The sequence below is a fragment of the Polychytrium aggregatum genome, assembly GCF_025602895.1.
Source record: "Polychytrium aggregatum strain JEL109 chromosome Unknown BJ171scaffold_18, whole genome shotgun sequence".
Classification (NCBI taxonomy): Eukaryota; Fungi; Chytridiomycota; class Chytridiomycetes; order Polychytriales; genus Polychytrium; species Polychytrium aggregatum.
Genome location: NW_026516220.1, coordinates 625,757 through 639,316, shown reverse-complemented (window position 1 = coordinate 639,316; position 13,560 = coordinate 625,757). Strand labels below are relative to the sequence as shown.

The 13,560-nt window shown below is 60.1% G+C and overlaps 5 protein-coding genes across 5 annotated transcripts; all 5 read left to right on the top strand.

Annotated features, from left to right (window-relative positions):
• Positions 1-183: 183 nt before the first annotated feature.
• On the top strand, positions 184-489 carry BJ171DRAFT_406441 (kinase-like domain-containing protein; the record flags this gene model as incomplete). The annotated part of the gene is made up of 1 exon (XM_053107243.1): positions 184-489. A coding segment is annotated over one exon (306 nt), but the record flags the coding sequence as incomplete, so codon positions are not given.
• Positions 462-2,615, top strand: BJ171DRAFT_505111 (uncharacterized protein). The gene is made up of 2 exons (XM_053111006.1): positions 462-1,162; positions 1,286-2,615. The coding sequence occupies exons 1-2, from the start codon at positions 556-558 to the stop codon at positions 2,533-2,535; spliced, it is 1,857 nt and encodes a 618-aa protein (XP_052966773.1). The 5' UTR covers positions 462-555; the 3' UTR covers positions 2,536-2,615.
• A 301-nt stretch (positions 2,616-2,916) lies between these two features.
• BJ171DRAFT_424137 (uncharacterized protein) lies at positions 2,917-3,843 on the top strand (the record flags this gene model as incomplete). Its single annotated transcript, XM_053107648.1, has 1 exon — positions 2,917-3,843. The coding sequence occupies one exon, from the start codon at positions 2,917-2,919 to the stop codon at positions 3,841-3,843; it is 927 nt and encodes a 308-aa protein (XP_052966772.1).
• A 681-nt stretch (positions 3,844-4,524) lies between these two features.
• BJ171DRAFT_505105 (male sterility protein-domain-containing protein) lies at positions 4,525-10,251 on the top strand. Its single transcript, XM_053111005.1, has 11 exons — positions 4,525-4,544; positions 4,622-5,385; positions 5,552-5,611; positions 5,883-6,061; positions 6,197-6,209; positions 6,305-6,527; positions 6,607-6,783; positions 6,949-7,280; positions 7,513-8,864; positions 9,134-9,323; positions 9,553-10,251. The coding sequence occupies exons 2-11, from the start codon at positions 4,682-4,684 to the stop codon at positions 9,899-9,901; spliced, it is 3,579 nt and encodes a 1,192-aa protein (XP_052966771.1). The 5' UTR covers positions 4,525-4,544; positions 4,622-4,681; the 3' UTR covers positions 9,902-10,251.
• A 219-nt stretch (positions 10,252-10,470) lies between these two features.
• On the top strand, positions 10,471-13,058 carry BJ171DRAFT_558656 (pyridoxal phosphate-dependent transferase; the record flags this gene model as incomplete). The annotated part of the gene is made up of 9 exons (XM_053113165.1): positions 10,471-10,585; positions 10,722-10,882; positions 11,236-11,367; positions 11,448-11,553; positions 11,687-11,796; positions 11,924-12,028; positions 12,217-12,533; positions 12,646-12,788; positions 12,922-13,058. 9 exons carry the CDS (start codon positions 10,471-10,473, stop codon positions 13,056-13,058), a joined length of 1,326 nt encoding a protein of 441 aa, XP_052966770.1.
• Positions 13,059-13,560: the final 502 nt, after the last annotated feature.

Sequence of the window (13,560 nt, the reverse complement as noted above, 5' to 3'; positions counted from 1 at the left end):
AGCACGCATTCAGGCAAGAGACCGCTTTGTGGCTGGATGGCATCCCCCGCTCCAAACCGCCTCCGCCGCACATTCCCTCCGTTCTCTTGGTATCTTATCCGAGCACCCGCCTCCTCCAACCCTCCGTCGAGAATGGCCAACCAGGCCGTGCCAGCGCCCGCCAGCTCTGCAGCCAGCAACAGGCCCTCGTGGTTCATCTCGCCCAGTGATATCACCGATCGCTCAGCCAACCCCATCGGCCGCGGTGGCTTTGGCGAGGTCTTCACCGGCGACTATTTTGGCTCCCCAGTCGCCATCAAGCAGCTCTTCGGCACCTGCACCAAGAAGGAGCTCGCCGATTATCACCGCGAGATCGAAATCTGGCAGAAGCTCAAGCACCCACACATCCTGCCCCTCGTTGGTGCTTGCGACCGGGATGTCGATGGCAAATCGATCGTGCCTTTCATGGTGTCGCCGTTCATGCCCAACGGCACTCTCCGCAACTACGTCGCTGACCCGGACAGCCCTGTCCCGCTCGAGGAGAAACTCCGGCTGCTTCACCAGATAGCCTCGGGAATGACATATCTGCATGACTGCGGCATCATCCACGGCGATCTCAAGGCGGCCAACGTCCTCCTGGACGAGCACTATGGCGCCGTGATTTCGGACTTTGGCCTCTCCCGCACCAAAAACACATCGGCTTCGCTGAATCGAAGCAAGGCCAATTCGTTCGTCGTCGGGACCGATGGATTCATGGCTCCCGAGATGCTTGATGACGATCGACCCAGCGGCACCACCATGAAGACCGACGTCTTTGCCTTTGCCATCACCGTATACGAGGTCCTCAACGACGCTGACCCGATCTGGGTCACAGACAACGACCAGCCGATGCACGAACGAGTCATCGAGAGACAGGTCCGTATCGGAAACCGTCCGAAACGACTCGACGGCATCCCCGATGATGTTTGGTCGCTTATCGAATGCTGCTGGCACCAAGAGCCTGATCAACGCCCAGCCTTCCCCAAGATCCTCGCCCTCCTGGAGCCGTACCAGTTGCCAAGCCCATCATACCCATCAGGTCCCTCAGACCCGCTTCCTGCATCGACGAACGAATCAGTGTCAGAATCAGCCTCCCCACCGGTCTCAGTGTCAAGTTCAAAACTAGTGCCAGAGCCAGATCCATCATCCCAAAACATCCCACGAGTCAGTTCGTTCGCGCCGCCACCACCGTCTCCAACATCCAAAGCAGATTCGCTCCCTGATGTCTCTCGTCCTGTCCTGCTGCAATCTTGGTGGAAAGACCCAGCATCCCAAAACATCCCACGAGTCAGTTCGTTCGCGCCACCGCCATCGACCCCAACATCCAAAGAAGTGGAGTCGCTTCCTGACGTCTCTCGTCGTCTGCTGCAACAGGCTCGAAAGGGCGACCCGGATTCCTGCGTGAATGTTGCCACAATCATCTCGAACAACAAGCTCGCCACCGATCCTCTCTGGATCCAAGCCGCCCAATTCCTCCAGACTGCTGCAAACCAGAAGCATCCTGAGGCCTGTTTTCACCTCGGCTGGCTTTACTTTGCCGGCATCGGGCTTGGTCAAAATGACATCGATGCCCTTGTTTGCTGGCAAGAAACGAGCAGGGCCGCTGATCCGATACTCAAATCGATCGCCACCTTCATGATGGGCTGGCTGTGCTATCTCGGCCGCGGAACATCACTCGATAAGCAAGCCGGCATCGAGCTTATCCGCCAAAGCAAGGCGGACGGGTTTCCATTGGGCGAAGAGTGCATGGACACAAGCAGCCCCGTCGGATCTGATTCACCTGCAGCGAGGCGATTCTTTGAGCTGTGCCAGCTGGGCTCGGATCGGGACTGGCTGTGTAAGCATCTCGCCGCTGTATGTTTTGTCGGTGGGCTGGGGACTGCCAAGGATCAGACCAAAGCCGTAGCCATATTCGAGGAGCTCGCCAACCAGGACTACGACCCGAGCCAACACTGGCTTGGGCACTGCCACAAGAACGGATGGGGAAGGCCGATCAACCACGCCTCCTCGATCAAATGGTATACCCGCGCAGCCAACCAGGACAATTCATATGCACAAAACATGGTTGGGAGATGCTACGAGGAAGGCTGGGGAGTTACTGTCGACCGCTGCAAGGCTGTCGAGTGGTATCGTAAAGCAGCCGAGCAAGGAAACCCCTCTGGCCAAAACAACCTCGGCGACTGCTACGAGAAAGGCATCGGCGTCCCAAAGGACAGCCTTACGGCGGTCCAGTGGTATAGCAGATCGGCCGAGCAAGGCAATGCCTCTGGCCAAAACAACCTTGGTCTATGCTACTGCACTGGAAACGGGGTGTCCCGGGACTACTTCAAGGCAGCCGCATGGTACACCAAATCGGCCGAGCAGGGCAACTCGGCTGCCCAGTATGCTCTTGGCAGTTGCTACAAGCATGGCGTTGGGGTTGCCCAGAGCATTGAGGCAGCTGTGCTCTGGTATCGCAAAGCAGCCGATCAGGGAGACGCAGACGCCAAGACGAAGCTCAGGGCCCTTGGTCGCTAGCTGACCCATGTCCGCTTGAGCCCGGACAGCGATAACCTGTGTGCGTGTGTAATGCAAGTCAAATACATCCCATTCAAACGCAAGCAGGATGCTGCTCCATCTCACCAGAGATTGCAGCCAGGCGTCTTTGGCTGGGCCAGACCAGAGCCTTGAACCCATCAAGTCGATCTCCACCAGCGCGTGACTCTTGGAGTCTGCTGATGCTGCCGGGATGCCAAGCATTTGCCCGCTCACTCGCCATTGTCCCTCGGCCCGCCCTGCAAAATGATCTCTCTCGACACCGATTCCGCATCTGCTGCTGATCAGCCCAAAGCTACCACCACCGCACCCGGCCCTGGCGGTCGCATCTACCAGAATTACGATGTCGATCTCGAGGGCGCCATGAGGCAGCTCTCCGACATTGGCATCGCCGTCATCCCCAACGTCCTCAGTCCCGAAGAATGCGAATCGCTGCGGGCCCAGACCTGGGATGGACTCAAGCACATCACTCGCGACGAGTTCGACCATGAAAATGCCAGCACTTGGCCGCAGTATCGCAGCAAATTCGAGCCCCTCAACGACATGCTGCTGCATCGAGGCGATATCGGCCACCTGCAGTCGCTGTGGGACGTCCGCCAGCACCCCAACGTCGTCCAGGCCTTCTCCCGCCTGTGGTCCACGCCCCCGGCCGATCTCATCTGTTCGTTCGATGGACTGTCGGTGCACCTGCCGCTCCCGACGGATGCCCGCGAGTTGAGTCCTCGGGCCTCGGCCGGGCGGCTTGATGGGCTCCATGTCGACCAGGGACGCACCAAAACAGGCTTTCAGTGCATCCAGGGTCTGGTCACCCTGTATGATGTGCACCACGGCGACTCGTCGCTGCATCTCATCGAGAGCTCGCATCTCCACTACGACGACTACTTCAAGCAGTACCCGTTCGACAGCGACGACGACTTTGTTTTCGTCAGCCACCCCAGGTTCTTCTTCAACCGCGGCTGCCGCGAGACTTTTGTCCAGGCCGCTGCCGGCTCGCTGGTCCTGTGGGATTCCAGGCTCGTCCACGAGGGCGGCTCGGTGCTGCCCCAGAGCCTGCGAGCGATCCCCAGCAACCCTCGCATGGTCTTCTATGTCTGCATGGTGCCGCGCGAGCGGGCCTCGCAAACGGATCTCCAGGAGCGCATCGAGGCTTTCAGGAATCTGCAGACAACCTCGCACTATCCGGTACCTGTTCGCAGCTTTGGTGCCCCATCCAACCACAGGAGCTTGAATCCAGTCCCGCAGCCACGCCTCACAACACAGGGCAGACGGCTCGTTGGCTTCGATGAGTGAGTCGGGGCAGCGCGGATGGTTGGGAATATGCCTTGGTCGAGCGGAATACAGTACTGACATGGTGGTCCTCCGTTGAGCCGACGTCGTCCGCGATGTGGTCGAGGATCCGCTGCTTGTGGGGCCACTCGCCTGATCCATACACCTGCCGCGACTGGGCAGGAGGCGAGCAAGGTTGGGGGCAATGGGCGCAGGGGAGCCCACCCTTGCCACGAAGGACTGCCAAAGGTTTGCTGACGAAACTGGAGGACGATCGCGGAGGCTGGCCTGCTCGAGACCACTGGAACAGAAGCGACAGGGGGACGAGCCCACGCGTGCGGCGTCCATCCCAAGCACAGACACGACAGATCCGGGCGCGCTGGCGAGACGGCCTTGCTCGGGTTTGGTCACAGGGCGGCCTGAATGGGCCTGCCCCAAGGGCCACAGCGATCCACGGCCAACCACGGCCGACATCGGCGATCAGAGAGGTCCTTGAGGGCCGGCTGTGAAACCAGACGCCTCGCTGGACAAGCGGGCGTCCAAGGACCCGGGGCGTACATGCGATGGGCACCATGCACGTCGCGCAACATGTCGCACGGCACTGCTCAACACAGACCCGCCTCGGCCAGTCCCGCAGGCGTGTGCACGCACCGGCACGAGTATAAATCGCTGGGGGGGGGGAGCGGGCGAGGGCGGCAGACCCAGGCTTGTCCCAGTGCGAGAAGGTAAGTGCTCTGCCGCCGGTCTGCGTTGGGCAGCGATGCTGAATCGCAAGCGGCGACATGGCCCCGACTGAACCCAGCAACGTAACGGTCTCTCGCATGGCAGATTACCCTCGCCCGCAACAATCCTCGACAAGCCAATGCTCAACTGTTTCGGCTGCTTCGGTGGCCTCGCCGCACGTCCGTCTGAGGATCCGCCTCGGCGGGCGACCACCAGCATCGTCCCGCTCGAAAGCCCCCGCATTCCAACCCCTGTGCTGGGGCGGATCGGGGACGGCGGGCGGCTCGCAACTCTCGAGCGAGCACTGACAATCAGCGTGCCCGGGCCAAGCGCAAACACCCCGGCCGCCTTCGGCCAGATCGCCACAACGGCAACTCCGTCGGTCGGCTCGACTGCATCGCTTCCTTCGATCCCGACGACGCCGGTCACAACGACAGCGCCCGTCACTGCCATTACCCCCGTCGTGGCCACTTCCCCCCATATCCAGCCTCAGCCTCAGACTCAGACTCAGACTCAGTCCGTCGCGTCGCCAACCCATGCCACATCGCCGTTGTCGGCACTGGATACTGGCACTTCGGAGCCGCCGCTGCTCTGGGTGCATCCGGTCGAAGCCTTCATTGACATCACGATTCGACAGCCCGAGTGTCTGTGTGTGTGGACCAACGAGAACGACGCCCAGGAGCGACACTCGTACCAGGACGTCTGGCAGCGTGCTTACTCGGTTCTCCAGGTCCTCAAGAGCCTGCCTGGCTGGGACGATCCCGCCAACGACGTCGTGGCGCTCCATGTCGAGCCTGAGCTGTACTGGGTCGTCTACACCTACGCCGTGTGGATGTCCGGCAAGTGAGTGCCGCCATCGCTTGCTCCGGCTTCCTCCTGTTGATCCTGCATCGCACACTTGCTGTCGTCCATGTGGTCCATGCGGTCCATGTGGTCCATGCGGTCCATGCGACCCGTATCCGTCGCTTGTGCATCTCACACTTCCTGGCTCTGTATCATCGCCGCACAGAAAAGTCGTCAATTTTGCCTTGGGATGGTCTGCTGCCATCCGCAACGCCATCGCGGAGAGGTGAGTGTCGGCGTCGGGTTGGGGAGCGGGAATCGATCGACAGTCCAGACTCATGTTCATCGACAGAGTGGTCCAGTCGAGTTGGGAAGCCATCAAACAGAGACTGATTGCCATGCACTGTCGCCGCTCACTCACCCACTCACTCACTCACTCACTCACTCACTCACTCACTCACTCACTCACTCACTCACTCACTCACTCACTCACTCACTCACTCACTCACTCACTCACTCACTCGCTCACATACCATCCCACCACCATCAACTCCCAGCCTCAACATCAAGTTCATCCTCTATTCCAAAGTGCGGCCTGGGCCCATCGCCGGCGTCACGGCCCACTCGGTCGAGTCCTTCCCTGTCCTCGACGCTGCGTCCATTCCGGCTCCATCCATGGACTTGTTCGGCCCTTTGCCTGAACTGACAACGGTGATCTGTACCTCTGGGACGACGGGTGAGTCTCTGTCGTGCTTGAGTGGAAGATGGCCATGAAACCGACCTCGGTGTTTTTGAGGCATCTGGGACAAACAGCAGAGTACTCATCTTCACTCTACGATCATATGCATATCAAACTGTGACCTGCAACAAGGCATACCCAAAACGTGAGTATTCCAGTGTTTTATGTGTGGACAGCCCGTTCTCGCTTCGCTGTGTACCAGCTTCGTACTAACGATTGCCTCTGCCGTTGACTTGGCAGCATGCCTGTTTCCCACCGAATGGGTGCATCCACCGTGAGCAAGTGGGACCATCAATCTCGCGCCGTTCTTCAGTCGCCTTCGTTCACAGCTACTGTCATTCAGATTCTGTCGTTTTGCATGCGCGGCTGCTCGCTGTGGTTCCCCAAATCATCGCCCAACGCGATCGAAAAGTCAAGACAAGTAGTACTCATGCTGAATGCCGGAGTGGACACCATTTCCATGGTATGTTACGGGCGATCGTTTCGGGTGCTTCAGTCGAGATGAATCTGAACCCGAGGCGCTCACACGAAGCACTTTGTAGTCTCCATCTTTTTTGAAGGCAACTCTCCAGTCAGCGACGTCACGAGACTCGAACGTCAACTGGCCGACTGTTCGGATGGTCGTCTTGGCTGGAGAAAGAGTCGTCGCCAACTTGGTGACCGATATACGCAAGACATTCCAGAACGCTGTCGTCATTGCCGTTTATGGGTCCAGCGAAGTAAGTCAAAGTGGTCGAGCGCATGTGCGTTCATACTGGCGGGAACCTGGACGCTCATGCCCTGGTGGCATAAACAGCGACGCGACTTGATACACGATTCTCGTCATGTCCGCACTTCAGCGGATGAGCACTTCGACAGTGAATTGACCAGCACCATCTCCACAGTCGGGGACCATATCCGCGGTGGCGTACTGCACGATTCCGCCGCGTGTGCCCAGTCCACCATCGCTCGTCTACCTGCTGAACAAGCCCGGAGTCCGATGTACGGTTGTGGACGAAAACGGCGACGAGATCACCACGCCGTACCCGCGACGAGGAATCCTGTGCTATGTCATCAGCAAGGACGATCCGCTCGCCAAGCACCCCAACTTTGTGTATGCCCCGCGCGGCAACAAGCTTGCGTCGTTCGGACACTTCCCCGACGGCTCTCCTCGAGTCTGCACCATGGACGAGGCCGAGCTGCTGAACAGCAGCAACCAGTTTACCATCTTTGGCAGGTACGGCCAGTCGGGGTGTGGTGTGGTGTGGTGTGGTGTGGTGTGGTGTGGTGTGGTGTGGTGTGGTGTGGTGTGGTGTGGTGTGTGCGAGGCGTTGACATGTCCTGTGCCCTCTGTCTCGAGCTGTCAATCTCACTCTCGCCTCTTGCACTGCACCCTGCACGGTCCAAATGCACAACCACCCCCATCGCCCCATCGCCCCATCGCCCCATCGCCCCATCGCCCGCCTCAGAACCGGCCGCAAGGTCAAGATCAACGGCGTCTACGCCGACCTCGAGGTCCTCGAGAACCTGCTGCTCACCCACCTCGACAAGGCCATCAAAGAGTGCTGCATCGTCCAGACCTCGGACGAAAAGATTGTGCTGCTGTACGTGCCTGTCCGCCGCTCGGCATCGGGCCCCGAGTTCGACTCGCGCCAGATCCTCGACATGGCCCAGCGGATCTTTGCCCTCGAGAACATTGTCAGCATCCCGATCAACAACTGCCTGGACCTGTACGAGATGCCGCTCAACGACTCGGCCAAGCGCGACCTCAAGCGGCTCAAGCGCATCGCCGAGCAGGCCGACTACTACGGCCTCGCCATCACATACCCGCCGATCCCGGCCAACGACTCGTCCGAGTCGCGCATCGCCATCAAGGTGTCGGCCCTCGGCGCCGAGATCCTCGAGATCGAGGCCTTCAACGGCCGCAACTACTACATCTCGGGTGCGGGCTTCAACTCGCTGTCGGTCGTGCAGCTGTCGATTGCGCTGCGGGCCGAGTTTGACATTGAGATCTCGCCGCTGATCCTGCTGTCGCACGGCATGAACCCCGTGGGCGTGGCCCGGATCATCACCGAGCACCGGCTCAAGCGGCCGTTCGACCCGCCCGTCGTCAACCTGGCCGAGGAGGCCGCCAAGCTCGACGACCCGACGGTGACGGCCGAGGGCCTGGCGCCGTTCGAGTTCCAGGCGGCGCCGCGGTCGGTGCTGCTGACGGGCGCAACGGGATTCCTCGGATCGTTCCTGCTGTTCGAGCTGGCCAACCAGTTCCCGTCGGCCACGATCGTGTGCCTGGTGCGAGCGGCCAGCGACGAGGAGGCGCTCAAGCGACTGAAGGACGCTGTGCACGACCGGGTGCTCGGCGCCCGACAGCAGCTCGGCAACGACCGATACCGCATCTGGGACCGGGTCCGAGTCTGCAGCGGCGACCTCGGACGCTCTCGCTGGGGCCTCAGCGACGAGGCCTGGGATCAACTGGCGCGCGACACTGATGTGATTGTGCACAACGGCAGCGAGGTGCACTGGATGTACTCGTACGAGCGGCTCCGCAACACCAACGTCCTCGGCACGGCGACGGCCCTCAGGCTGGCCACGACGCACCATCTCAAGCCGGTGCACTATGTGTCGACGGTCGGGGCGATCCCGCTGCAAGCATATCGTGGCGAGCGGCTCAAGGAGCGGATCTACGAGGAGTGGACGGTCTCTGGCGGCTACGGCCAGACCAAGTGGGTCGCCGAGCAGCTGATCGACAAGGCGCACGCCCGCGGAGTGCCGGCGACGATCCTGCGTCCGACAGTGATCATTGGCGACAGCATCTTTGGAGGTGAGTGAGCGCGGGTGGGTGAGTGACTTGGTCATGGAATGGTCATGGCTTGGTCATGAAATGGTCATGAAATGGTATTGGCAGTGCTGCGACTTGGTATTGGCAGTGCCGTGGAATGATCGCAGCGAGACAGCAACTCGGCCACGGCGATGCCCTGTCTCGACCTGGATGAGCGACGGTGATTTCGGTGCCCAACACTCACTCCCTCGCACTCCATCCACACTCACTCCCTCACACTCCATCCGCACTCCCACGCCGCCGATCCGCAGTCTCCAACACCGATGACTACATCTGGCGCTACGTCCGCGGATGCATCCAGGTCGGGGCCAACCCGTCCCACGCCAGCCATGTGCACATGAACCTGTGTCCTGTCGACTATGTGGCCAAAGCCATTGCGACGGTGGCGGCCTCGAAGGAGGCCCTCGACCTGTTTGTCTTCCACCTCGACGACATCAGCAAGTGAGTATCCGGCCAGGGTGCGAGTGCGGGTATGGGCTGGGACACTGTGCATCGGTCTGTTCCTGTGCATCGATTTGCTCTGGTTGTCCACTGGCCACTTGGTTGGTACTTGGCTGGTACTTGGTTGGTACTTGGCTGGTACTTGGTTGGTACTTGGCTGGCACTTGTGCACTCTCAGTGATTGTGATGCTCACTACCAACACCACATCACCACATCACCACCACGCAGCTTTGCGGAGCACGATCTCTTTGACCTCGTGCAGAAGCTCGGCTGGAAGCTCTTCTTCCAGACGCGCGACCAGTTCCGCAACCAGATCGTCCAACTCAACAACCCAAAGACCAACGTGCTCTATCCGCTGATGGACTTTATCACCAGCATGTCCTTCGACCTCGACAACGAGCACTTCCACACACTTGTCCCGCAGGCGGCCCCGGACCCGACCAAGGTGGTGACAAAGTGCCTCGAGTATCTCGCGCTTGTGGGATACCTGCCCGAGCCCGAGGGCGGGCTGCCGACCCGCACCCGCAGCATCGAGTATCCCGAGATGGAGGCCTTTGGCCGCACCGACCGCGCCTGAGCGACTTTGTGGCTGTGCCGGGCGATGGTTGTTGTCAGTTTACATATCGGCGATGGACATATCTCGGTGCGGGCTATGGTGTCGTGCGCCTGGCTCGGTTATCTGCTGCTGCATCTCCCTCCCCGCCCTTGAATCAACATGCATGCCTGCCCCCCCCCACTCGTATCTCCCTATCCAGCCATCGACTCTGTGTCATAACGACCTCGGTGCGCGCAGCTTCGCTCTGCTCTGACTCCCGCTCCCCAGCCGCTGTCCCCCCTGTTCTCTGTTTTTGCTCCCCAATGAAGACCGACTTGCACAGCGCTGGGTGTCGTGCGCAGGCGCGTGGCTGTGTCCTGCTGGTGATTGGGCCGTCCCCGCGGCCCTGCGATTGGCCGTGCGCAACCGCCAGCGCTGCTGCGCTTCCGCGTGAAAAGTCGTCGTCGGCCTCGGCCGGCTTGCACATCCGTCTTGTTGCCCTGGCTCGCGCCATCGTCCCAGAAACTCATATAGCTCGGCCTGCTGTCCATTCGCCCAGCGTCCCGACCTCTCTTCTTCCACCGAATCTCCCTGCCTGTCCACTCGCATCCATGGCCCCAGGTCGATATCCTGCCGCAGCCGCCAGACTGCTCCTTCTCTCCTCGTGCCTTCCTTTGGCCTCGCTGCTGGATTCTCCAAGATCGGCCTTGCGGACAGCAGTTGCCCGTGGGCCCGTCCGCCGTGGTGCTCGCTGCAGGCTTCGTTTGCCTCCAGACTGAGCTGCCGCAGGCCAACGTCCTCTGCGGCAACCCTTGGTCGCCCGCCTGTCCGTGCTTACCGGCTACCCTTTCGTCCTCATTAGCCACCTCCGCCTTTGAAAACGTGCCTCTGGCTCCTCCGGATGCCATCTTCCATGTCGCCGCCTCGCACCGGGCCGATCCCGATCCCAGCAAAATCAACCTCGGCATCGGCGCCTACCGCGACGACAACGGCAGCCCCTGGGTTCTCCCCGTTGTCAGAAGGGTACGTCGTCCGGACAACGCGTCCTGTGAGCCATCGATCCATCGATCAATCTGTTGCTGGGAATCTGTCGGGGGGGGGGAAGTCCGCAGCGCTGGCAGTTATCCGCACCATGTCGTTGGCTGCTTGGGCTGGCCTTGCATCAGCACCAGCCAGCCGATGTGCATGCCCCTCGCAAGCTGCCGTCGCCGTCCCCATGTGGACACAGGCCTTATCTCTCCACGGTGTCCTCCGCAGCCACCCTGCGATATCACCGCACCCGTTCTGCCCCGCCTCCCGCCACCATTGCACCGTCCTCTGTTCCTGCGCCACCTGCTAAGGGTTTCTCCTCATGGCTCCTCTGCCCCTTGATCCAGGCCGAGAAGCTGATCCTTGAGGACTCCTCGCTTGATCACGAGTATCTCCCCATCGCAGGCCTCAAGTCCTTCACCGATGCCTCTGTCAAGCTCATCCTGGGCGACTCCAGCCCTGCCATTCTCGAGAAGCGTGTACGTCTTCCTGACCCCCCATCATTTCTGCTCTCAGCCAGTCCAACGTTTGCATCACTGACCGGGAGTACATTGTTCAGTTTGCCGCGAACCAGACCATCTCCGGAACCGGTGCCGTCCGTCTCGGCGCCGAGTTCCTCGCGCGCTTCCACAAATCTGTCGTCTACATTTCCAACCCCACTTGGGGTAAGTATGCACGCCCTGTTGCATCTCACGATGGATCGCGCTGCTCAACAGCGACATCGACAGGCTGCGATCGTCGGCAGGTGTCGCATTGGCTCGCAGGCACTTGCTGACTTGCATGGTCTGTTGCTCCCAGCTGTCCACCGCAACATTTTCAGCGACAGTGGCTTCGAAGTCCGAGAGTACAAGTACTGGAACGAGTCCACTCGTGGCCTGGATCTGGAGTCCGTGCTGTCGACCTTCCAGGTTTGTGTCGCCCAGCTGTCCATCTCTTCCAGCTCTGCTGTGTGTTTGGCATTACGGTTACCTCCGAACGATGTTGTTCCCCACATCCCTGAACTGCATCGGGCTCATGCACTGTCGCCGTGTCCAGTCTGCTCCCGAAGGCTCCATTCTGGTCCTCCACGCTTGCGCCCACAACCCCACAGGTGTCGATCCCACTCTTGACCAGTGGAAGCAGATTTCCGACGTCGTCAAGGTAAGGGGACTAATATCTCTGGTGGCCTTTGCAGTGCCCATCGACTTGCCTGCCTTGATTCATTCGCTGTGGCGAACTGGATTGCACCACCACTGCCGCCGCCGCCACCTAGTTTTGTGTATCATGGTCGCAGGATGCAAGCTGGCCTCCGACTCACTGGGAATGTTCCTTACGATCTCGTCCCACAGGCCAAGAACCACTTTGTTTTCTTCGACTGTGCCTACCAGGGCTTCGCCAGTGGCGACCTGGACCGCGATGCCCAGGCCGTTCGCTACTTTGTCGAAGAGGGCCATGAGCTGTTTGTGGCTCAGTCGTACGCCAAGAACTTTGGTCTCTATGGCGAGCGCATTGGCTGCCTGACTGTGGTCGCGCAATCCACCGAGCAAGCCAAGAACATCTCGAGCCAGCTCGAGCGCATCACTCGATCGCTGATCTCGAACCCCCCGACCTTTGGCGCCCGTATTGTGTCGCTTGTCCTGAACAACCCCGAGCTGTACGAGCAGTGGTGCGTATGCCTATAGTGCTGCATGGCCGCACCACGCCAGAGATAGAGCCCGGCCAAACAATCATTATCATGTCCCCCCTGCATGGCGGTCTGACCCCCCGCTCTCTTGCAGGAAAACCGAGCTCAAGTCGATGGCTGATCGCATCATCTTGATGCGCGAGCAGCTCTACGACGCCCTTGTCAAGCACGAGACTCCTGGCACCTGGAACCACATTGTCGATCAGATCGGCATGTTTTCGTTCACCGGCCTTAACCGTAAGTGTGGTGATAGCGACATGTGCATGCATGGTGGCTGATCCTATGTATCCAGTAGCTGCTTGCCTCTAACTCGCTCTCCGACATCGGGCCTGTCTTGGACCCCTTCCCTCGGCTTTCTCGATCCACCCAGCGACCCAGTGCAAGCTGCTCACGGACAAGTTCCACGTCTACCTCGCAAGCTCTGGACGCATTTCGATGGCCGGCCTGAACTCCAAGAATGTCCAGAGATTTGCTGATGCCGTCGACTATGTCGTCCGCAACGCCTGAACCACGATGGCGGAGAGACCGAGAGAAGGGGAGGAACAGTCCCTCGGTGCTTTGGTCCCGTTTGCTTTGCTCGATTCCTGTCGGATCGGCGGCGACTCTCCAGTCAGAACAATGAAGAACTGATTTTGTGTGTGCTGCAGACAGATTCAGCGAGCAACAATTCATCCGGCTGACATGGTCAAAGCGGCTGGGCTTTTGAATGCTGTGGGAAAGAAAGCGAGTGGGCCTTGCAGCAGCCGGCCTTCCGTCCCCCTCCCCAACTCCTTCCTCCACATCTCCCTCTCACCTCCCGTACAAATCTGCCCCTCACACCCCTTGCCAACGGCCTGAATAGATATGCTCTGTGAACGATGGAGTCCGTCCGATGCCGCTCGGATGGATCATGCATGTGGGGTTTGGCCTAGACTGTGGCGACCGGCCAAGAGACCCGCTTCGCAGAAGCAAGACAAGCGATATGCACTTGAGCCATGATAGCTGATCCCAGCAGCGGCGCTGCAGTGGC

Bases quoted from the DNA above. Each gene is read 5' to 3' on its own strand.
- BJ171DRAFT_505111 (XM_053111006.1), top strand. From the start codon at position 556: ATGACATATCTGCATGACTGCGGCATCATCCACGGCGATCTCAAGGCG. The intron at 1,163-1,285 runs CATCCCAAAACA...GGAAAGACCCAG, and splicing joins AGTGCCAGAGCCAGATCCAT to CATCCCAAAACATCCCACGA.
- BJ171DRAFT_505105 (XM_053111005.1), top strand. From the start codon at position 4,682: ATGCTCAACTGTTTCGGCTGCTTCGGTGGCCTCGCCGCACGTCCGTCT. The intron at 5,386-5,551 runs GTGAGTGCCGCC...ATCGCCGCACAG, and splicing joins GCCGTGTGGATGTCCGGCAA to AAAAGTCGTCAATTTTGCCT. The intron at 6,528-6,606 runs GTATGTTACGGG...AGCACTTTGTAG, and splicing joins GAGTGGACACCATTTCCATG to TCTCCATCTTTTTTGAAGGC.